The sequence below is a fragment of the Pelmatolapia mariae genome, linkage group LG23, assembly GCF_036321145.2.
Source record: "Pelmatolapia mariae isolate MD_Pm_ZW linkage group LG23, Pm_UMD_F_2, whole genome shotgun sequence".
Taxonomy (NCBI): Eukaryota; Metazoa; Chordata; class Actinopteri; order Cichliformes; family Cichlidae; genus Pelmatolapia; species Pelmatolapia mariae.
Window position 1 is genome coordinate 10,637,222 of NC_086246.1, and position 23,206 is coordinate 10,660,427.

The following is a 23,206-nucleotide window of genomic DNA, read 5'->3' on the forward strand; positions in this document are numbered from 1 at the left end:
TGACAGAGTTCAAGCTCACTGCTGTAATATATCATAATAATCTAATACATATGATATTGTCCATATTATATTTACATTACCAACGTGAGATGACTTTAGTCTCATGAACAACATGAGCTAATTGTTATTTACTAACTAATCTTAAAATGACTGTTCAGTACAGAAATGAAGCCAAACAATCATGTTTTTACAGTCCCGTGGTCTCAGCCTCTGATACTTATCAAATCAAAGTGATCTCATAAAAAAATAAACGAAAAAAACAATCATTTTTTTCTCCTTCATTTCTGTCAAACAATGCTGTATGAAACGTTTCTCGCGGTTAGTATCATGGTTGCTAGGCAACCTGAGCAGCGCGACGAAGGCCAGACCGTCCCATTTCATAAGTACGGTTACAGCATACAATATTATTGTCACTGCTACATTTCTGTAATGCGTACCAGAAATTATTTCCACTACTAATTAATTCCCGTTGAGCTCAAAGTTCCTATTAATAAACGGTTAACGAATGTGTATTTATGAAGACGATTTGTGAGACTGGTAAACTTACCTTTGTTCGTACGATGGTCTTGTGTTCTACACAGTGCATTTCAAGGTCCTGTACCCATCCGTCGGTAAACTGTACCTGGGCTTGCTGCAGGTACAGTTTACCGACGGACACCGGAAACACAGCTCCCCACAGGAGAGCTGTGTTTCCGGTGTTCCTAAAAGTTACTAAAAACTTCATGAGTGTATGCACTCACTCCAAGAACTGTATAATTATAAATATGAGCGCGGTGAAAGTTGAGCAGCACGCTGACGTCTTTTGATCACTCTGTGTGCTCGTAAGGGTCTAACCCCTTCACTCCTTTGATTTTTTTCCTCGTACCTTTTCTTTGCCTTTGTACGGACCGGCATTGTTCTCCTTCGTTTTGTACATTCCTTTTTTGGGGAGCAAAGAAAAAGCAAGAAGGCATTGAAACCGGCAAATGCGTGCATTTGATGCGGTACTTGGATTGTTTTGCCACCAGTTCCCGGCATGCAATGCGCGAAAGTCACGTGGTCTGTCAATCTCTATTGACTATGTGCACGTTAGCATATGCTACTTCCGGTGCGGAAACTCCTGTGGGGAGCTGTGTTTCCGGTGTCCTATTCGCGCCTTGTTTACGGTCCAAAACAAGTTAAGCAAATGAATGAATCAAGCGGCGATTTACATTTCTGTAGATGTCTTGGGCATTTACCCAATATATCTGTAAATGATGTTCATCGACTTGTCAATATTTTTCCCCCGCGCCTCAGAGCAAAAGAGAAAAGGGATTCAAATGTTATATTTCTCAGCTGTCTCTCGTTTATTGCGGCTGTTATGTTCTAAAAATAACCAGCGATAGGTGAAATCAAGTAGCCAATTTTATTTTTTGACTGTGCAAAACGTTTCGTGGACATCGTGGACATACAGTACTGCACTTCAGAGTCACACTGCTAGCGATCGATGCAGCGATTCTGTACTGTACAGGAGAGACGTTACGGAGGAGATCGTCTGCAGCGATCAGGACGCAGGACACAATGTGACGTAAAAATAAGCATGCAAACTTGCACTAAAAAATCCGCGAAACAGCGAGGTGAAAGGTGAACCGCGTTATAGCGAGGGACCACTGTAATTTTGAAGGTAAGTCACAACATACCCTTCGTAAATACTAATGTATAGAAACCCTTACCAGCAATCATTCATTTTTTGTGTGGCTTTTTTTCACGGTTTGTTAACATGCTGTGTAGGTGTGTACTTGACTAGCTGATATCGACATAATGGGGGAAACATCTGGTTTGACTATTCTTCACCTGTAGTTTGAATGCTGAACATTTGCCTGTTTAAATCATAAGACCAGTCACTATACAGAGATGTGCTTCTGAATGTGGACGATGTGTCTTCTGATTTTGTAATGCAGTTCTGCTTGTGTTGAGTGATGTAAACAACTGATCGATGTAAACTCTTTAAACGTCAAAATTGATCATTAGATTTTTTATGACACAACAGTGGTGAGTGTTCCCACCTTCTGCTCTTTGTAACTTAACGCGATCTTTCCGTTTTCGAGTTTTGGACATGATTTTGGAGCATATCTTCGCAGTAGCGATTGACCGCAAAGTAAAGCTACCGGAAATGTACAACCCCACATCCGGTCTCAAACCAGGAAGTTAGCATTTTCTCGTGCACAGGGTCAATGGTCTCCACATAGGCTTGCTCCGCCCCTTTCCCACCTTTTAGCTCATCAACCAAGGGACTGGGAGCAGCTGTCACTGAGGTAACTCAGAAAACAAAGAAAGATTAAATCATACATACATAACAGTGTAAACTAAAATGTGTGCACTTAGAATACAGTTTAGAATACAGTATTATGTGATTGTATAAGTAAATTCATTCTAAACCAAAACCAATTCTTTATTACCCTGTAAATTAAATCCTATATTTAAAGAAAGAAAAATGTAAGTGTAGTGTTATGGTTAAGCCTCTATTGTAACACTGATGTTCGGTAGATATTACCACTGTGTGGCTGTAACTGCAGCCATCACAAGTATATTCAGTTATTCTAAAATTAACACTAAAAATGTTTTAACTTTAATTATTTAACTTTAGAACATCCGTGAGGTACACTTGAGGGGGATATCTTTGGTTGCCAGTCTTGAAGAACACCAGCACATGTCTATAGATGAAGGATGGAGGGTCCAAAAACTTATTTTACACTTAATGGAGTGCTATGGAGAAAAGTGAGTATTTCTTGTACATAAACTAAATCAGTTATAAGGTTTTGTTGTTGGTTTTTTTGTGTTGGTGGGGGTTTGTGTGGCATTTTCACTGTGGCTACATTTAGGCTTCTTGGTCAGAACGTCAGGGACACTGCGCTGTGCTGGCCCAAGTAAAATGACTCCAGTGGCAGCTCCTAAAGTGTGTGCGCTGGGTGATGAAAACAAAGAGGATCAGTCAAAAATGTTTGATTTCTTTTATTTTTCCAAAGCTTCTGCTCTTTGTATTTGTTTATTTTACAAGGAATCTACAGAAAAGTAAAGGTTTTTTTTAATCCAATTTTATTAAATGCAACTATTTTTACTTGCAGCCCAACTTCAGGAATAAAGTCAATTTTGGCATCATCAATAGTAGATCAGTTTCCATGTTTACAGGACTGCCGTGGCACAGGATATGTAAATATCTACACTTCAATGGATACACACAACAACAATTAAAAAATCTGAATACTAGTCAGTTTTTCAATCAGTATACTGAGTGTCATTGTGATTATAAAAATAAATATACAGTTTGTATGTACTCAATTTCCATATCTTTAAAAGATGTATGCACTTTATATGTCACTCATCCAAGTGACATCTTCAGTCATATGCACATTATAGATGCATAAATAATAACATTTGTTTAAATCTATTGCGAAGTTGGCAAAAAAGTTTGTACAGCCTTGTGACAGTATAAAGTGTGTGAAACATGATACTTGATCTTGGCTTAGTCCATCTCCTAACAATTAATTGCAAGCATTCACAACCACAGACTGGTGTGCTTCGTTGTTGTTTTGTCCTCTCTGAGCAAATGTCAAGCATAGTGTTGGAGCTCACCGCTCCAGGATTACAGACAACTTGACATTGATGCATGGTTAGCCCTTGCAGAACTCATAGGCAAGCAACTGGATTTCTGGAGGAGTGTCTACGCAATGTCAGGAAAAGGCTTCGTTCTATCAGGAAAAAGAATTCAGCACCAAAGGAACCCCAAGAAAATGTTCATCTTGCCTGGTACTAGAAGATAGATTTGTTTCTGCTTTTTGCAGCAATCTAAGGTCTGTTGATGGCTGCTTCAAAGCAATTTTTGTTTTTGATGCAAGGTACCCAAAGTCATGCGCCCAGGTTTGGGAATTCCTTCACACTGTCATCTATCCCAGGAATAGATGAATCCCAGGACTTGAACCAAATATGATCAAATGAATGAAGGCTCATTTAGCTATGATGGAAGCGTAAAATGATGCTCATAAAGGTGCATGAAATGATGTGAGAGGGAGATTCCCTCTTGCCACTTTTCCAAAGTGTTGATGTATGTTAAGTACTGAGATAATCATCAATTCATCAGTTTTTTAAAGTTAAGAGTTTCCACACAGGTGTGCACACAGGTGTACACACGGGTGTTCACAGACACAAACTACACCTTTCTTGGCTGCTACCTCAAAGCACATTGTGCGCTGTCGATCTTGCGTACTGCACAATAACATGTAATATTTAGTATCTACTGTTATCTACTGTTAGCTAGTTTATTGTGATGGTGTTGTATTTATTATGTTGCTCTTTCTTCTTCGTTTTCTCTTCTGTTTTTTCTTATCTCCATAGAGGTGATCCAGGTGTTTTGTTTGTTTTTCTTTCTTTCTTTTTTTCTCTTTTCTTCCCCCCTTTCTCACCATCTCTTCTCCCCTCTATTTTTCTTTCTCTCCCTCTCTTTCTTTCATTCTTTCTCCCTGTGCTATCCCCCAGTCATGTCTGTCCCGTCTGTAACAACCAAAAATCAAATAAAATAAATACATAATTATAATAAAGGTCAATCAAATGGACCAATATGGCAAGGCCATGATGATCCAATTGGTAAAGTAAAGCCGCTTGGCATCTTTCTTGGCCTTCAGACAACAATTCTGATGGCTAAAGATCCAAACGGGACAGGCAAAAAAACAAAATAATAAAATTAAAAAAAATAAAGTTAAGAGTTTTTACATCTAATTTGTTCTAAAAACAGAGCCGGCTTTACATAGACTGATTTACCAAAGACTGATTTGAAGTAATGGATATAATATAATGAATTATATACTTTTTTGTTACTTGTATTTTTCTTTCATTGATATATTTTTTATGAATTTGCTGTCTATGTTCTATGTATCATGCAGCAATAAAAAGATCTTTTGAGAAAACCTGTTTTGAATCTAGTTTTATATGCAGAATTTTATAGTAAGTAGAAATCTTAACCCACACAATAATGGTAATATAACCCATGTGATGGGTTCTGACTTTGAGGTTACCAAAAATTGGGTCAACTTCAAACATTGGTCAATTTAACCCAATTTTTTGGTAACCTCAACTTCAAACATTGGTCAATTTAACCCATTTTTTGGATAGTTATCCTAACCCAGTGTGCTGGGTCAAACCAGTAACCCAACCCTGTTAAGTTGAAACAACCCAGCGTTGGCTCGGTCCATATTTGACCCAGCGTTGGGTTACTGATTGGGTCATTTTTAACCCAGCATTTCTAAGAGTGTACCAAACATCACATCAATATTACAACCCCAAATCCAAGAAGCTGGTCTGCTGTGTAAAAATCTAAATAAAAACAGGATTCAATGATTTGCAAACACAGTACAACACAGAAAACAGGTGTTTAAACTGAGAAAATGTAGCATTTAAAAAAAAGAAGAGAAAGAAGGCCATACTGAATTTGATGGAAGCAACATGTCTCAAATAAAAGTTACGACACAGACATGTTTACCACTAAAGTCTTCCCTGAAAAAACATGTTGTTTGGATAGGAGTCTATTTCAAGAATGGCTGTGTGGCAGGCAAAGTGTGGACCCAAATACAGGAGACTTAAACTTAGGAAGCAGCTTTAATGCCGAAGAGTCTCCTTATACCTTATATATACCTATAACCCTATAACACAAAAACACGGGTAAAGGAGGAGGCAGGAATTAACTAACCAAGGAAGGAACACAGAGCCGCAGGGAACACATTTTTGAGGATGACTCAGACAATAAATACACTGCAGACAATGAGGGTAAAATAAAACAGGTGGGAAACAGTAGAAACAAATCAGGGATAACGAGTCAGAGAAGGTCAAACTGAACATAATGCAAACACAACATAACATTCAGACTAACACAGAGACATTTAAACTTGGCACAGACAAAAAGGTCAACAAACATGAAGACATGATTGACTGAGGAGACGTGGCACAGAAAGACCAGACAGATGATGACTGGGAACTAACAAAACTATACATAACAAACGCTGTGCAAAGGACTAAAACATGAAAGGTAGGTGTGTGTGTGTGTGTGGGGGGGGGGGGGGGGAGGGAGGGGATTATCAAACCAATAACACAAGTCTATAAACGTTTAGAACATAAATCCCTTAAAAACAAAGACAAATCATTAACTCACAAAACCAAAAGACTTTGAGTCAAAGACCCAGGGGCCGTGGTATATGTTGCTGTATAACCTGTCAGCTGTAAATACCTCACATGTGATGGAGAAATAACAACATTAACGCATCTACGAAGTCTAGTTAAAAAAACAACGATCACGAGAAGTTCAAATCCGCTTGAACGTGTGTTTTTATTTTATTTAAAGAAAGGACGAAATAATGTAATAAAGAAGCAAACAAAAACGGCAAAAGGAAACAACCACAAGGTGGAGTCTTTCTGCAAGCCTGGCATGCTGTAGGTTAGAGGATCGGAAAGTTTTCAAAATCTTCACATGCATCTATACATGGTGCTTTTGCGTCCCTGTAGATATGCTGGTGCCTCACAATTTCTTCTAATGTGCTCTCTTTTTGTGTTTTTAAATGTGTTTAAAGTTATTTCCTTCCGCTGGAGTGGGAAGATTCTACACCCCTATTCAGCCCCAAATTGAACAGCTGCTCCCTTCCCCCACTTCTTACTGCGAGATGCGTCAAACTCACGCCGGATAACACCGGAAATGATGTGTTTACTTCGCCAAAGTACAGGTTCGTAGTAATTCTTGGAAAGCTTTGGTATCAAAGCTCGAAATAGACTTTTCAGAGTGACAGATGTGTTTCTACTCGGATCAGTGAACTGGAGTTTCCGCAGTAAAATAAGACATGAACCTGAATTGAATATCGCTATAAATTAAAAATGTAATTCATAAAAATAAAAGAAAATGACGGCTCAGTCAGAAAAAAAGCTGAGGTTAAACATATAGCATATGGCTAATGTTTGGGAACATTGTACTACTGCGTTTCTGTAAAATGAAATAAAAAGATTTAAATTTAGTTTAAACTTTGCTGCATTGGCATTTTATTTTAAAGGCAAACGAGGAAGTGTCGTATTTATTACGTCTGTCTTCACCTTTGTCTTTTCGGAGCAGGCATTTAGGAATGTGGAGACCAGCAGCTACGTCACCCTCAAATCGCCTGGGATCTCGTCGAAAATAAACTTTTTTAAAGGCCACGAATTAAAATCACAATCTTCCAGGTAAGTTATTTTTCATGTGGTAGTCCAATGTCAAACTTAAGATTAAACATTCACAGTTGTTAGTGATGTGTAATAAGGTTTAATATTGACTTAAGAAAAATGTCCGTTACCCAGACAGGCAGGCATGAAGAGATTTCAAAGAGTTGTTCTTTTTTTTTTTTTAGCTAGCGGCTTGACTTTTCGGAAAAGCTATTGTGGTCTCTCTTTTTTCTAAAACGTAACTTGAAGTATTAAGAAGGACAAGCTCAAGCATGTCTGCTGTTGTTTGACTTGAGGTCAAGCAGGGGAATAAAACAAAAACCTGCCCGAACTTGAAATGACTGTTTAGAGACGTGATGCCGACAGATTAACGGTATTTGCTGTTAGCATGGAAAACGTTTTCCTGAACCTCCCTCGTGCTCCTCCGCAGGTACGTTAGCTCGCCTTTTATTCTGTTTCACACCGTTTAGATGGAGGTGAGTGAGGAGACTTTGTTGTGCAGAATAAGCTGATATGTACTGCAGGTTACAGCGCACTGTGAACTGTGTGGACACGTTTTGTTGGTCGCTGTTTTGATAACGTTTCTCCCCAGGGACGCTCGCCGCTGTCTCCAAGGTAACGGGGCGGACGCCTAATCTTGCTTGTCGCTTTGTGCTGCTTTAGCAACGGGGGCGGAACCGGAGAGGAGTGACGGCTCTTCGATCTGTTTCTTCGAGTAAAGGCAAAACCAGTCGAAGATGGTAAGGGCGATTGGCTGTGTGAGGACAGCAGCAGCAACATAGGTAGAAGGAGGCTGAGCAGGAAGTGGTGGAATCTGTGTTCTGCTGTTACCTCGCTGAAGCAGATGCTTCTTGATGTCTGTCTTTCTTTCTCTCTCCTAGTGATTGTATTTGATGCTAATGTGACTCCATCCCTTTCTCCCCTCTTTTTTTCAGCCATTTCACGAGGGAGTCTACTACCCATACACCAGTGACACCCAGGGGACCCACTCGTCAGCCGGGATCCCCTCTCTTCTGAATTCTCCTCTCGGCCAGAACATTGTAAACGGCCACACAGCATCATCTGCGCCAGGCATGACTCCGTCCAGCACCACCTCCACCTTTCTCCCTTTCAAGTTCCGCCCACGCAGAGAAAGCGTGGACTGGCGGCGGATCAATGCAGTGGATGTAGACTTAGTAGTGAGCCAGCTGGATGTGGATGCCCTTCAGGAGCACATCAGCATGGTGACCTTCTGCAGCTTGGAGGGGGAGCGATGCCAGCGGTGCCAGACCCCCGTGGACCCAGCTCTGCTGAAGCTCTTGCGCCTTGCTCAGCTCACGGTGGAGTGGCTCCTCCACTGCCAGGACTTTCTCTCCCTCAATCTGCGTGCGGCGGAGGAGAGACTGTCGGCCACCGCCAGGGAGCGTGAGCAGCTGCTGGTTCAGCAGAAGAAGCAGGAGGAGAAGGTGAAGGCGCTGACTGCAGAGCTCAAGCAACGAAAGAAGGTTATTCGCACCCAGCAGTCGCTGCTCGCCCCACGAATCACCAGCAGCCACAAGGTACCGTTGACAGGCTAAACGCTTTCTCTTTGAGGTCTATTGGAGCTGTTTGAATTTAATATATGTGTGGCAGCAGACATCCACCCCACCCTCTTTTTTCCTCTCCTCAGGCCCAAGTCTGTCATTGTTCCTGAAACCTATTCATATCTTTGGCTTTGTGCATTTCACAACAGGGTTTCAAGGGAAAAAAGGAAAGCTTTTAGCATGGCCCAAGGAAATTTGCAGCTCTGAAAGCAGTTGTTATGTCCTAACCACAGTCAAGTTCTAATAATCTTTGTTTTCATGCAGTAAAAATCAGATTTAAAGCTGTTGAGCAGATGGTATCATTTAGTGGGGGTATTTTTTTAATCTTAAAAGGAAAGCAAACCCATCTGCCATCTCATCGCATGTCTGTGAATGCTGTCCCCGTAGGTTATTTATTACACAAATAAAAAAAAATCTTTCTGTCCCTCTTCAGGTGAACAACTAGCTCTGACCTGGCTAGGCTGTTCCCAAGGCAACAGATATAGTGTGTCATGAGAGCATGTGGTTACTAGGTGTGCGCTAGAAGCTCAGCTAACAGAGCTGGTTCAATAATTGATAGCGAGGCCATGTGCGTGTGTCCTTTGAGGACCTTTGCTACTTTTGTGCCATATTTCTACAACATGAACCCACACTGCTGTCTTTGAAGACTAATTTAATTTGACTCCTAATTTCCAGAGTTACTCCTAACCAGTAATTTGAATGAGCCCCTCCAAGTCACATGACTGCATTTGAGTTTTTGCTAACATATGTTTTGACAACATATCTGTAGCAATATTTAGTCCCAGGAACAATCAGAGGCAGTGTTAAATGTAACGTGTGTGTGTGTGTGAGCTGGTGTGTGGTGATGTCTGCCGCAGGGAGACATGATCATCACTCACGCTATGTGTCTGTTTGGAAACATGAGCCTAAACTCAGGATGCTGCCGTTTGGAGCATGTTTATGTTGCTGGGCTGTGTCTGAAACAAACACATGCTGCATTCATGAACACACAGACAGGTGGTTTGCTCCACTACATTTGTGAAATCTTAGGAATTAGTATCATTTTGTAAGATCGGTTATCACAGATTCCTCAGTTACAATTTGTGCAAAATGAATCGCCTCACATAAAGATGGATATTTTTAAAATTTTAAGGGTACTGATAATATTCTTACTGATACAGTTCTTTAACTGCTACCTTATTTGTTACTTTTGTAACTTCTTTAAGGAGAAAAAACCCAAAAAGTTAGAAAATAGCATTTCTTTATTTTATTGTGCAATTTCTTGATAAAATAAAGCTGATTCATAAAGCTCTTCCTTAGTAAGAGAAGGTGTATGTGATTGCTGTTCCTCTGCCAGCAAGGAGGCTGTGGAGAGGGTGTCTGTTCAATGTGCTCCCTCTCCTCCAGAGTCCTAAGTAAGTCCAGTCTCCTGCCAACATCAGCCACTTGGTGTTTTTGTCTGTCAGGCTGCACTGACAGACCAAAACACTTTTAGTCCGCTAGTGTCTTGGGTCCTATTGGACATTCCACCTGTCTGTTTTTTTTTGTTTGTTTTTAGACTGAGCAGATTAGTCTGCGGATAATTGACATTACAATACACCAACTATATATGCACCTTGACTATAAAGCTGTCAGGTCTCCAGCTGTTGGTGCCTGTAAGTGTGTGTTATGCAGTCTTAATACACTGCAGCATAAAAGAGAGCACCATCCACCACAGTGTGGTAAAATAATAGTAACATTGGTGTGTTTATGATGAGATATTAAAGATTTTTATTATAAATTGTGAGTTATTACATAGTGATTTATTTCTGCAGCCAATTTAATTAATGCATTTTTGTGTTCTTTCTTGCTTTTAGTGCCTGCATTGTGAGAAATCGTTCCTCAATGCCTCCTTTCTGCAGAATCACATGCAGCGGAGGCACCCTGATGAGTATGAGAGCAGTAAGTGAAGTTAGGATTGATCTGAAGAACGATATGGAGAAAAATTATGAAGCATGTTGATAACATGCTTACATGCAGTTACAGTGGTTTTCAAAAATATTCGGCCCCCTTGGACTTTTCCACATTTTGTCACATCATACATAATTCCAAACATTTTTTACAAATAAATAACTGCAAAGTGGGGTGTGCGTAATTATTCAGCCCCCTGAGTCAATACTTTGTAGAACCACCTTTTGCTGCAATTACAGCTGCCAGTCTTTTAGGGTATGTCTCTACCAGCTTTGCACATCTACAGACTGAAATCCTTGCTCATTCTTCTTTGCAAAACAGCTCCAGCTCAGTCAGATTAGATGGACAGCGTTTGTGAACAGCAGTTTTCAGATCTTGCCACAGATTCTGGATTGGATTTAGATCTGGACTTTGACTGGGCCATTCTAACACATGGATATGTTTTGTTTTAAACCATTCCATTGTTGCCCTGGCTTTATGTTTAGGGTCGTTGTCCTGCTGGAAGGTGAACCTCCACCCCAGTCTCAAGTCTTTTGCAGACTCCAAGAGGTTTTCTTCCAAGATTGCCCTGTATTTGGCTCCATCCATCTTCCCATCAACTCTGACCAGCTTCCCTGTCCCTGCAGAAGAGAAGCACCCCCAGAGCATGATGCTGCCACCACCATATTTGACAGTGGGGATGGTGTGTTCAGAGTGATGTGCAGTGTTAGTTTTCCGCCACACAGCGTTTTGCATTTTGGCCAAAAAGTTCCATTTTGGTCTCATCTGACCAGAGCACCTTCTTCCACATGTTTGCTGTGTCCCCCACATGGCTTGTGGCAAAATGCAAACGGGACTTCTTATGGTTTTCTGTTAACAATGGCTTTCTTCTTGCCACTCTTCCATAAAGGCCAACTTTGTGCAGTGCACGACGAATAGTTGTCCTATGGACAGATTCCCCCACCTGAGCTGTAGATCTCTGCAGCTCGTCCAGAGTCACCATGGGCCTCTTGGCTGCATTTCTGATCAGCGCCCTCCTTGTTCGGCCTGTGAGTTTAGGTGGACGGCCTTGTCTTGGTAGGTTTACAGTTGTGCCATACTCCTTCCATTTCTGAATGATGGCTTGAACAGTGCTCCGTGGGATGTTCAAGGCTTGGGAAATCTTTTTGTAGCCTAAGCCTGCTTTAAATTTCTCAATAACTTTATCCCTGACCTGTCTGGTGTGTTCTTTGGACTTCATGGTGTTGTTGCTCCCAATATTCTCTTAGACAACCTCTGAGGCCGTCACAGAGCAGCTGTATTAGTACTGACATTAGATTGCACACAAGTGCACTCTGTTTAGTCAGCACTCATCAGGCAATGTCTATGGGCAACTGACTGTGTTCAGACCAAAGGGGGCTGAATAATTACGCACACCCCACTTTTTAGTTATTTATTTGTAAAAAATGTTTGGAGTCATGTATGATTTTTGTTCCACTTCTCACATGTACACCACTTTGTATTGGTCTTTCACGTGGAATTCCAATAACATTGATTCATGTTTGTGGCTGTAATGTGACAAAATGTGGGAAAGTTCAAGGGGGCTGAATACTTTTGCAAGCCACTGTATGTCACTGTCACTTGTCTTTTCAGAGCTGAACTCCCACAGTGAGCAGAAATCTGAGATTAATAGTCTCAAATTGGAGATCAGCAGTCTGAAGGAACAGATTGTTCAGCAACAGCAGGTGTTAGAAGCCAAAATAGCTCAGGTAGGATCACAAAGCAACATCTGAACTTTAATCAGAAAACATTAATCAAATAAAACTGAAAGCTGTGATTTGTAAATTATCTTTGGCCTGTTTTACAATAAAACAATAAAAATAATACAATATTTACTATTTGGAAAACTCTTAATAAAAAGAAGAAAAAGGTTTTTTTTACAGGTGTAAGATGTGCTATGTTTTTATGCCAAAAGGGTTCTCAGCTTTGTGAGATACTCATGGAAAAAAGTGTCTTGAAGCCTTTACATGATGTTTTAAGATCTCAGTGTACTTTTTAGCATCAATGGTGTCTTGGCTAAAGTGAAGGTAACCCTTTTCTGGGGCACTGACACAATCTTACAGCATGATGGAGCTTGACTTCAATTCAATTCAATTTTATTTATATAGCGCCAAATCACAACCAGTCGCCTCAAGGTGCTTTAGATTGTACACTATATCCTATAATAATAGATAATAGACTTTTGGATTAGCTTGTAGCACTGTGGCCCTCCTGTGGTCCAGAAAAGCACATGACATCCTTTTCTTCCTAATCAACAACAACAACTGAAATGATGACACTGCTGACCCCAATACCCCTGTTACACTGTATTACTGCATTGCCAGAAAATAAATTCAAGTCAGAATCACTTTAGAAATAGCTCTTTTTTTTAAACGGCAATTTTCCATACTGTCTATATTCCTAGCTTATCCACTGATCTCACTTTGTAACACTGTCATCACAAAATGCTGCTATTTTATTGTAAGATATGGATCACAGTGCGAAAGCTTTTTTTGAGAGCTTTGTGGTCATTAATGAAGCTCATGTTAACTGTTGTGATTCTAGGAAAAAGAACAACAATCGATGCACAAAGACCTGTTGAGAGAATTGGACCGTTTTAAGGCCGAGGAGATGGCGCGCATGGACAGAAAGATAGAAGACAGCAGGGACGGGATGCGCAGAGAGATGGAATTTCTTTACAACCGAAATATTCAGGCTCTCAATGTATGAAATCAGTATTTATTTGTATACCACTGATTTGATCTTCAGGGTGTCTTTTAATCATTCCTATAATCTTTCTTATGTGTTTCCATTCATAGGAAGTAAATCAGAATCAGACAGCCAAGCATGAAAGGTCAATCAGCCCTGTGCACTCACAGCCAGAGAGAGATGTGGACATGTACAAAGAGATGCAGATCCAAGCCATCCAAAAGATGGAACACCAGCTGAAGAAACAGGTCAGTGTTGAGATTGTTGCAAAACCCAAAGCGATTTTATTTTAAATGCCACTTAAATTGCTAAAAATGACTCTTATAGGATAAGAAGTGGGAATCCAGACTGCAAGAAATGAAGGTTCAACACGAGTCTGAAAAGAATCAGGTATGCTTTAATGTTCATCCTGATTAAAGCATATGCAGTATTAAACAAGCTTCTTTTGAAATGAACCAGCCAGAAAATTCATCCTCTTCCCGTTGTCTTCCAGCTGCTGAATGAGCTGAGCAAAATGCAGTCGTCTTTATCGGAGTACCAGGAGCAAAGCCAGAGGCAGCAGCAGGAGATGAGAAAGAAGCTGCAGGAAAAGGAGCAAACCATCAAGGCTCAGAGGGAGCAGGTTAGCTCACACAATCACAGTGGCACAGTAATCACCTCACTGCACAATTATATTGAGAGAGGAAGTAAGGCGAGGGTCCGGCGCTTGTTAAGGATATCCTGTATTTGCTACATGGGCTTGTATCGACATGAGATAGTGTACATTTGGCTGGAAGCTACTTGTGCTTTTCCTGGAGTAGTTCAGTTTTTAGATTATAAACCAGGAAAACCTTGAAGATACTGGATCATGTGATCTAGTAAGTGACATTTGTTTTCTCCCCCAGATAAAGACCATTTCCTCAAATCCACCTACAAAAGTAGCTGAAGTACCAGGTATGGATTCCTTTTAATAATACCACAGACCATAGGTGGCATTCTCCTGTAGCTTGTGTGTGCTTGCATTAGCAATGTGCAACCACTCCACTGCCTTTCTACATCACATCTGTTTTTGCTGGAACAGCCACCTGTGTTTGAAGCATAGAATTGTCTATTCAGTAATAGATGCCTGTATTTAGAGTGGTGCTAGGCAATGTTCCCTCTAAGCTGTGCGCGTGCGTAATCGCGCACTGCTGGCACGGTCTCTGTGCACAGAAAATCTGCATTGCGCACAAAAAAACCCCAAAAATCTGACCTGAATTGAAATTAAAATAAATACGTTAACAATTCATTCTGTTTTGCAGTGTGAGTCAGTCAGTGACTGGCTGCTCCAGCCAATAATGCGATTCACATTCGTATTTACGCAGCTAATCAACGTCGTTGACAGGCTATGACAGCGTCCTTATGTGCCGACACCGGTGTTTTAGCTAGCAAAGCGGCGTGGCTGATGTGGAGTGAAGCTACGTTAATGACAACGTGTACAACCATTGGAGATGTGAGCAGGACAGACGGAACAAATGACGGAAAAATTTTGGACTTCATACCAGTTTTTAAATTGTGTTGATAGGCCACGTAAAACCAGAGCTATGATAAAAATATATTCAATGTTTGGTTTTTTTCCTGAATACTATCGTTATTTATATTTACTGCGTTTTATAAGGAAAGCACTCTCCGCCTGTGAGCAAAACCAAAACCAAAAAAACCCCACCCTTTCCTATTGGTGGAAAAAAGTACCATGTTGACCAATCAAGAAAATGATATGGCAACATAGGGCTGTGCGATATGACCAAAATCTCATATCCCGATATTAAGACATCTATCGTTCGATAACGACATAAATCACAAAAATGCAACATTTTCTGTAAATTCTGTGAATCTCGGGCAGCTCGACTTGCGTGAAGTGTTTCCAGCTGGGCGTCATGTACCTGGAGTTGAGTGTTTTAACTGATGCATGAAACGATACATTTTTAGACATAAGTTTTAACGGCCCCGTTTTCTTTGTGAGTATTTATTACACAGCGTGCTGCGGGGAAAAAGTCTGTTCTAACGTTTGAGTCTAAGGATTATTTTTTTTAGCACCTGACGGCTCTCTTTTGCTTCTCATCCGTAAATACTCTGCATCTTTCACGTGATTCAGTTTATTTTGAAAAGTCTCAACAGGATCTTGAGCTTTATTGTGAAAGGTTTATGTGGAAAAATAAACAAGCGGACACGCCGTGGTTTTACCGTCGTTGTTGCTAACGACAACGCATAAAAACAAGTGCTTGTCCATCTGTAGTGTTGTTATATTAAATATAAGAGAAAGAGAGAACTTTAAGAAATTAATATAGCCACTACAGTGACCATCAAAACGATGAAAAAAATATTGCCGTAAACAGTTTATTTTGCGACACCACGAAACAAACGATAGCGTAAAATGAAACGACAGACGTTTTTATATCGTCATCCGATATATATCGTTATATCGAACAGCCCTATGGCAACATGGCATTTAGTTGTTTAGGAGAAGTTTTAGGAGTGACGGCGGTGTTTTGAGATGTGAGAGATTTGCGACGTTTAGCGCAAATCTTGTGTAGTTAGTGTGTAGTGTAGTCAATAGTTTTGTTGTCTGTGTCAGAACAATGAGGCGACTGCTGAATGTTTGTAATTTGCAGACAGAGAGTTACAGGACTCTCTCCCAGACCACAGACTCATAATACAAGTCAGAGCTTTATAAAAAAAAAAAGAAAGAAAGAAAGTTGTGTTTTCAAAATTGGAATTCAAGTTATTTTTATTTCCAATAGTGTTAAAATACTAAACAGGTCATGAACAAGATTTTTTTTTAATTTTCATTGTAAGTGGACTAAAGCAGTTAATTAAAAGTAGTCTAACATAAATGTAAATGCTGTAATTTGATTATTTTAATAAACCGTGTAACTTGGATGGATTCGATGCTGGCGTGACCACAGTGCACACGTCTGCTGTTGCTCACAGTGGTCCAAAGGACCGCTCAGGGAGTTTGTGTGTTTTCTCAGACACATGAAAAATTAGGGAACATTGGTGCTAGGCCTTTATATAGGTTTACAGTAAGTCACCTTTTGGTCAGCAGTATGTAGATTATAAATCATTTTACTGGCATCACAAAAAAAATAAGTAAATAAACCAGCAATAAATTAAACTACACATCGAAAATAATAAATAATCAACTCTTATGCTGTGTTAGAAAAAACAAACAAGGGGCTATAAGGAGTCATTGTGTCCTAATATGCCAACTGTGCTGCTCTTAGAGAAATGATGACACTTTTCTGTGGTTTGTTTGCATTCATTTTCTGTCAGACAATTTCAATTTGGACTTATTCTTCCAGACTTTGTGGCACAAGTTAATCTGTCTGTGGTAAAAACGCATCAGCCTTGAGTAACACTCGATTATCACTTCATCTTGTCAGTTGTACAGAGGACCTGTCCAGCACAGAACCACCATGAGCAGAAATAAAGCAGTCTAATTTTTAAAATCAAACTTTCATATATATTACTCTGAAACACCAAAAGCTAAAGTAGTTATTTATGCATCTCATCTGCATGATGGTATCTGGAAAAGTTTGTATCGCATATGAAATTACATTGATATAGTGGAAGCAGTGGTATAACTCTGAGCATATAGTATATATATAGTTTATACTGTAATGCTATAACAAGGAAATAACATTTCTGATCTTAATGCCAACTTTTCATCTTTGTTTCTGTTTTTCAGTCACTGTCAGTCCTCCGGCTTTGGAGCCTAAACAAAGAAGAGTTGTAGTCGGTAAGTTAATAGAAGCAGGCCATCAGAAGCAACATTTGTCACTCCCAGTGAGGCTGTGCATGTGCTTTTGTGCACAAAAGATTTAGCAGTTTTGTGTTGTTTTTCTACTGCTCATACTCAGTATTCATTTTATCTGACCTTCTGACTTACCTGGACCTCATGCTGTCCAATTAGAGGAGCCAGTCTCTGTTCTTAAGCTGGATCCTATTCAGGAGGTGTCAGAAGAGGAGAAAGGTAAAATACACTAAAGACATTAAAACCAGCAGATCCAGCTGATTGCATGCTGCTGCTGCATGGATAAATCAGTCTCCTCTGAGTGACCGTTTTCCATGAGTGCATTCGGACTGAGATCATCTTATTCTGTACTGACACAAAGGACGTTAAGATGACCTTAGTACACTAAAGCATTTTGGAAAGCCACCTCTTGGCCTGTGTATATTCTGTGATGCTGTCATCATCATGTCCATTCATCATCTTTTTGCCTTGTTGTTGACAAATAAACTTAGAGACATTCTCCTCCTCTGCAGTCACATCTACCCAACTCCACCTGTGGTTTGGAGCTTCCTGTGAAAACTGCCAAATGCATGCTCATTGTATTCTCTTATTTCCCCTTTGCTGTCTGTAATTGGACCACGAATGTCCTGAACAGCTCGACTGACTGACTGAGATGTCCTTTACAGATTCAAGCAGCCAGTCAGACAGAAAGGTGCTGGAGAAGAAGCCTGAGCCGGCTCCAGAGAAGAAGCCAAGGGTGAATACGAGCGCTTTGAAAAGGAACTCCAACATAAAGAGAGAGATACAAGCAGAGCTTGAACAGGCTCTGATCAAAAAGCTGGAGAACTTGGGGGTCAAGCCTGTATGTTGCATATTCCTAATCAGCAATACAAGGAAGAACATGTATCATTATGCTAATCTGTAATGCTAATGTTATTCCCTCTACCTCTTCTAAAAGGATCAGAGCGGTCTAAAGAACAAGGAGCTCACTGCAATTCTGTCCAAGCTGGATTCAAAGCGGGAGAGCTTTGGAAAGTCGATGTCTGGCTACTGGAACCACCGGGAAGAGATAAAGAGCATTGTGGAGCAGAAGCTGGGTGCTCAAAGCACCAGCAATCCTGCTGCATACTCTCAGCCTAGATCCAGACACACTGTGCAAGGTGCTTTCCAGTTCTTAATCATCCAAAAGCCTCTTAGTGCATGAGATCATCTTCTTAACCAACAAGAAATAATACACTGTGCTTTTGTCAATTATATTGCTGTTTGAGCTACTGTTAGATTTGCTGCTCCTTTTACAATCAGAATTTTTCATCACATGTGGGTAAAGTTGAATTTTATTTTATTTGACACTGACTGCATGTGCTTTCCACAAGGTAGGTGTAATCTGTTATAGCTTGTTTGCTGCCACATAAGCTGATTTAAGTTCTGACACACTGTCAGTGACTGAGCTGCTAATTGTGTTTACTTGACTCGTTTTTCTCTTCATTCAGTGTTGCAGATCCGCCCTCGCTCCAGCAGCCTGCCCTCCAGAGCCAGCCAGGGGGCGTCTGCTTCTGCAATCAGACAGCCTAAGACCCCTCAGCCAGCACCAAGGACCAAGGCCACCGCCCAACTCAAGACCTCTACGCCCAACTCCAAGACAGCCTTAAAGAGCTTTGCTACCAAGTATGACAAAAAGTTCATATATCAGTCTTTGTAAAAGAATAGTTTGTCCATAAATGTCCACTCAGTATTTACATGGTTTAATCATAGCTGTGGTAAATGTTCTAAAGTCATCTTTGATGAGCCATTGAAAAAAAACTCACACAGGTTTGAACCATTTAAATATAGCACGCTGTTACTTATATTACTGGTCTGTTCATCATCAGTTCAGTGGAGCACAGTTAAGGTTTAAAACTTTTGCCATTTACTGAAAAAAATCAAAGTGATATATATTTAAGTACGTCTCAGTGCTTGGTTGTGAACATGGTTATAGGCATAAATGAACCCCTGGTAAAGCAAGGCTGCAGGGAATTTTATATTTTTAATATTTGTTTAGAATACGACTATATGTAGTGAGCTTTGCTGAGTTCTGCTTCTCTTTTCTGTTTGCATTCGCACCTCCAGTAGGAATGTTAACGTGATAAAATAGCAGATGGTTACCATAGCAGCAAGACATCCGCAACAAAAAGGTAGAGGTCGCCATAATCAGAGTTGTGTGTTTGTGTGTGTCATGGTTTTCATGGTAACAGTGTGCTGTTAAGCCCCAGTGCCTGCAGCCAGCTAATGGGTAGGTTGGACTTTAGTATAGAGTGCTATCCGTTCGCTGTAAGGCTAGTATGCTATGCTAGCACACATGAAGCAGCTGGGCTGGGTCAGTACAGGCTGTGACACACAGGTGCTGAGGTCTTTTGTAACCTTACTTCAGTATTTTCTGTCTCCTTTTCCTCTCTGTGTAGAATCATAATAATAGTTTAGTATCATGACCAACACTTTGGAAAATACAAATGTTCTATTTTAGTTCCATTTGGCTGTTTCTGGAAATTCCCACTTTTTTCTTTTTTTTTCTTTCTTGATTTTTTTTGTAATAACATTTTTGAAATGATTGAGCACAAAACAGGTGTTGTACTGTCAGGATGTGGCAGGTAAACCTGTATCAGACTCAGTGCTGCATACACATGCAAACAGTGAAAGAGTGTAGGATTTTCACTTTTGTCAGATGGAGTGGGGCTTGTATATCACAGCTGATGTGGTCTGATCATCCAACACCCCTAGCAAGGAACACATCTCTGATGGGGTATTTTTTCTAAGGAAAGTGCTTCCAAGTGCAGTGTGACACATCCACAATTTTGTAATCATTTTCCAGGAAATTGCAAAGTCTGATACCGTTAAGAACACTGCATCATTGTCAGCCTCATGCTGACTTGTCATAGACTGCTTAAGTTGTATCATTTTGAACATCAACTAGGAACTACGGCTTTTTTCAGGGGTCTCAAACTTGCGGCCCATATTTTGACATGAATAAATATAAAGCAGTTTGGCCCTTGAAGTACACTTTTATTTTGTTAAATACAAACAAAATGGTAGCAGAAGTGTGTTTATTTGGTAGTTCAGTGAAAGGCTTCAGAGTGAGAGAAATAAATTGCGATCACGTTTGCAGTTTTGACCTGTTATACAATGTTTGAAACAAAACACTACATTTTTGGAAATATTTGTAGGTGTTTTCTTGTTTGATTTTTTTTTTTGGGGGGGGGGGGTTGTACTACTTGAACACTAAAGTGGCCCTCCAATGAAGTGACAGTGCCAGCATTGGACCCTGGCTTTATTATCAATGAAGTTCTTACACTTAAAAAAGTTCACACTTTGACTTCTCAGTTATTTGAAACAGAAACTAAATGCAACACTGTTCTGATCACTATCAACTTAGTTGTGTGCAGCAAAAACTGTTATTTGTGTCATTCTTAAGGACTCCTCCCTTCAGTTCAGAGGAGGAATCTGAGGATGATGTCACAGAAGAGGATGAGGAACAGTCCCTAAAACACCAGCAGGGGAAATCACCACAACCCAGATTTAACCAAGCAACCCAAATCCAAACTAGAGCTGGCAAAGCCAGTCCTGTCCAGGACAGGCAGGCTGTTGTCAGGCAGTCGCCTATCTCCAGCATCCAGTACTCCAAAGTCTTAGTGGGTGGTGTAACCAAGACTGCGGTCACAAAACTAAAGAGCGATGAAGAGGAAGATGATTGGTCAGAAGTCAGCGAGCAGCAGGAGACTGACCTCCAGAATTACAAAGACCAGAACGGCAATGTGGAGAAGAAAAACCACGGGAAAGGTTAGTTAGGTTTGATGTTTTGAAAGATCTGTGTAAAATGACATTATACAGCATACATGTTCACCCTTAGGCCCCCTCCTCCATTTAGAGATGCTCTTTCCATTTTCATGTTGCAATGCTGTGGTTATAGCCATTCCTCAACTCCCTGTGAATGGTACTATCTGGATTTTGATCAGTGGTTGTTGATCAAAGACCATTCACAGAATGTGGTTTATGCTATCATAGTTTGCCTGTTATGTAAGATTCCAAGGTATTGTTACAATGCCTTAAAGTGTAAATTGTGTTTTATGTCTTTTTTACAGAAAACAAAATCAGTGACCTGGCCAGAAAAATGGAGAAGCAGTTTGCTGAGAGAGCAGTCAAGAAACCACCAGGTGGCGTTAGCGTCTTACCAGAGAGGGCGGATGAGGTTCAGGAACTCAGTGTAAGATGATGTGATCTCAGTGGATAGCTTTGATTTGATACTGCATAAATAAAAATGTAAGCTCTTATCGCAAAATTAAAAATGATCCATAATGCTGAAACCATAATGTACTTGCTGGCAGTACACAGATCTAGAGGAGAGCAGCGAGTGGATGGTCTCCTCCTTAGAGGACCGACGGGATGTGTCAAAGCCAGCCCAGGATTCAGGACCAATGAGGAAAAGCCTGGAATCACGAAGCACCAGTGTCTGGGGAACCTCGACAGAGAAGGGTCCTAAATCAGGTCAGTGCCACTTTAATGCAGATGAATGTTTTACTGCCTCTCGTGGGCTTCATAGGAGGACATGTTGACATTTGGAGTATGAAGCTTCTGTCTCATGCTGTCTGTGTGTTGTCGTGTGGCTCTCAGGTCTAACTGAAGCTGGAACAGGAAGCACGCTAAAGAGCAGCCTGTGCTCCCTGAGTGACATCAGTGACTCTGAGGACATCAGCTGATCACACAAAGAAACCTCAGCCACCTCCTCTGACAACTACAATCAATCATAAAAAGCCATATTATAAAAGCTGTAAATAGAGGAAAGCAATATTTCACAAAGGTAGCTAGAATTCAGAGGTTGGCATAGAAAAGGTGGCCATCTAATTAATACCATAGACCTCGAAACTCTCTTCTTGCCTTAGTCTTTTTTACGGTTTATCGTTTAATAGATTGTCTTCTGTTTTTCTTATTTCTTTTTTTACTCATATACAATCCAAACTTTAAATGAGATACTGATTTTGGTACTGTATGTAGAGTGTGTACGATTTTGTATATCCAATTTTATAATGTATTCATGTGACCAATGGAACAATGAGATGTGACTTTGTAAATAAAATATTTATACAAGCAATCATAGATTTTTCTTATGAAATGATTTCAAGCAAGTAGTTTTTTGCATGCTTCCAAGTTTTGCTTTAATGGAAGTATTCTTAATGTCAATAAACACAATGAAATATGTCCAATGAATGAAATAAAACAATGAGCTGTACAATAGGAAGTCTTAACATGTCACAGGAAACAATTTTTTGAGATACCTATTCTGTGGATTTTGCACATAAAACTTCATGTGACAACATTTCAGCATTAATTCAACTGCTAAATATACAGAACATGCAAAATATGAGATATCTGCAAACCAGTTTCAATGCAGTCTTGTCTAAAACAGTGACACTCTTCCTAGCTACACCCTAATAATTAACTGACATCATTATGTTACAGTCTATATTTTTAATTCAATAAGATAAAAACTAGAATATACTTTAAATGCTTGAAATCGTTAAAAATGGCAGGATTTGTGGAACATTTTGAGTCAATTTTTGTTGTAATTTTGGGGGTAAACAATATTATTTAGCTATAATAATATTATTTCATTTATTTTATATAGCACCAGTTCACAGTCTCCTCAAGGCAAGCTATCTGAGCCTGGCGTCAGATGAAAGTTAAAGTAGACTCAATATGCCTTTCCTTACATTCAATCAAAGATTTACTTTCAAGAAATGTGAAAATTAGAGAGAGAACGTGCTAAAACATGCAAAACTGCATTAAAAGACTCCAAGAATTAAACACGTAAGGAGCATAAAACAAACTCAATAGATTCCCTTTAAACTGATCTTATGAGATAAACTGAGTTCTTGTCATGAACACTGAAAGTTTACATTTCAGCTTTTTGTAATGATCTTGTTCTTTTTTCAACAACATTTTGAGGTTATCTGCTGATCTGTAGGATTGCAACTTCTACCAAGTATACAGAAAACATTGTCTTTTTATTCGTTTATTTAATCTTGAGCACCATCTTCTGGCA

The 23,206-nt window shown here is 40.0% G+C and overlaps 1 protein-coding gene across 3 annotated transcripts; it reads left to right on the plus strand.

Annotated features, from left to right (window-relative positions):
• Positions 1-7,099: 7,099 nt before the first annotated feature.
• On the plus strand, positions 7,100-22,221 carry dzip1 (DAZ interacting zinc finger protein 1). 3 transcript variants are annotated; one of them, XM_063467461.1, is made up of 19 exons: positions 7,100-7,209; positions 7,781-7,928; positions 8,124-8,726; positions 10,586-10,670; positions 12,291-12,406; positions 13,242-13,400; positions 13,496-13,633; positions 13,713-13,775; positions 13,879-14,007; positions 14,270-14,318; positions 17,092-17,142; positions 17,317-17,376; positions 17,823-17,998; positions 18,095-18,296; positions 18,627-18,801; positions 20,582-20,946; positions 21,249-21,370; positions 21,492-21,651; positions 21,778-22,221. In XM_063467461.1, the coding sequence occupies exons 2-19, from the start codon at positions 7,926-7,928 to the stop codon at positions 21,861-21,863; spliced, it is 2,742 nt and encodes a 913-aa protein (XP_063323531.1). In that variant the 5' UTR covers positions 7,100-7,209; positions 7,781-7,925; the 3' UTR covers positions 21,864-22,221. The 3 variants fall into 3 exon arrangements, with proteins under 3 accessions (XP_063323531.1, XP_063323530.1, XP_063323532.1); XM_063467460.1 differs by having other exon boundaries at positions 7,852-7,928; XM_063467462.1 differs by lacking the exon at positions 17,317-17,376 and having other exon boundaries at positions 7,852-7,928.
• The last annotated feature ends 985 nt before the right edge of the window (positions 22,222-23,206 follow it).

Coding starts and splice junctions, on each gene's coding strand:
- dzip1 (XM_063467461.1), top strand. Junction 18,802..20,581: donor TTAAAGAGCTTTGCTACCAA/GTATGACAAAAA, acceptor GTCATTCTTAAG/GACTCCTCCCTTCAGTTCAG. Junction 21,652..21,777: donor AGAGAAGGGTCCTAAATCAG/GTCAGTGCCACT, acceptor TGTGGCTCTCAG/GTCTAACTGAAGCTGGAACA.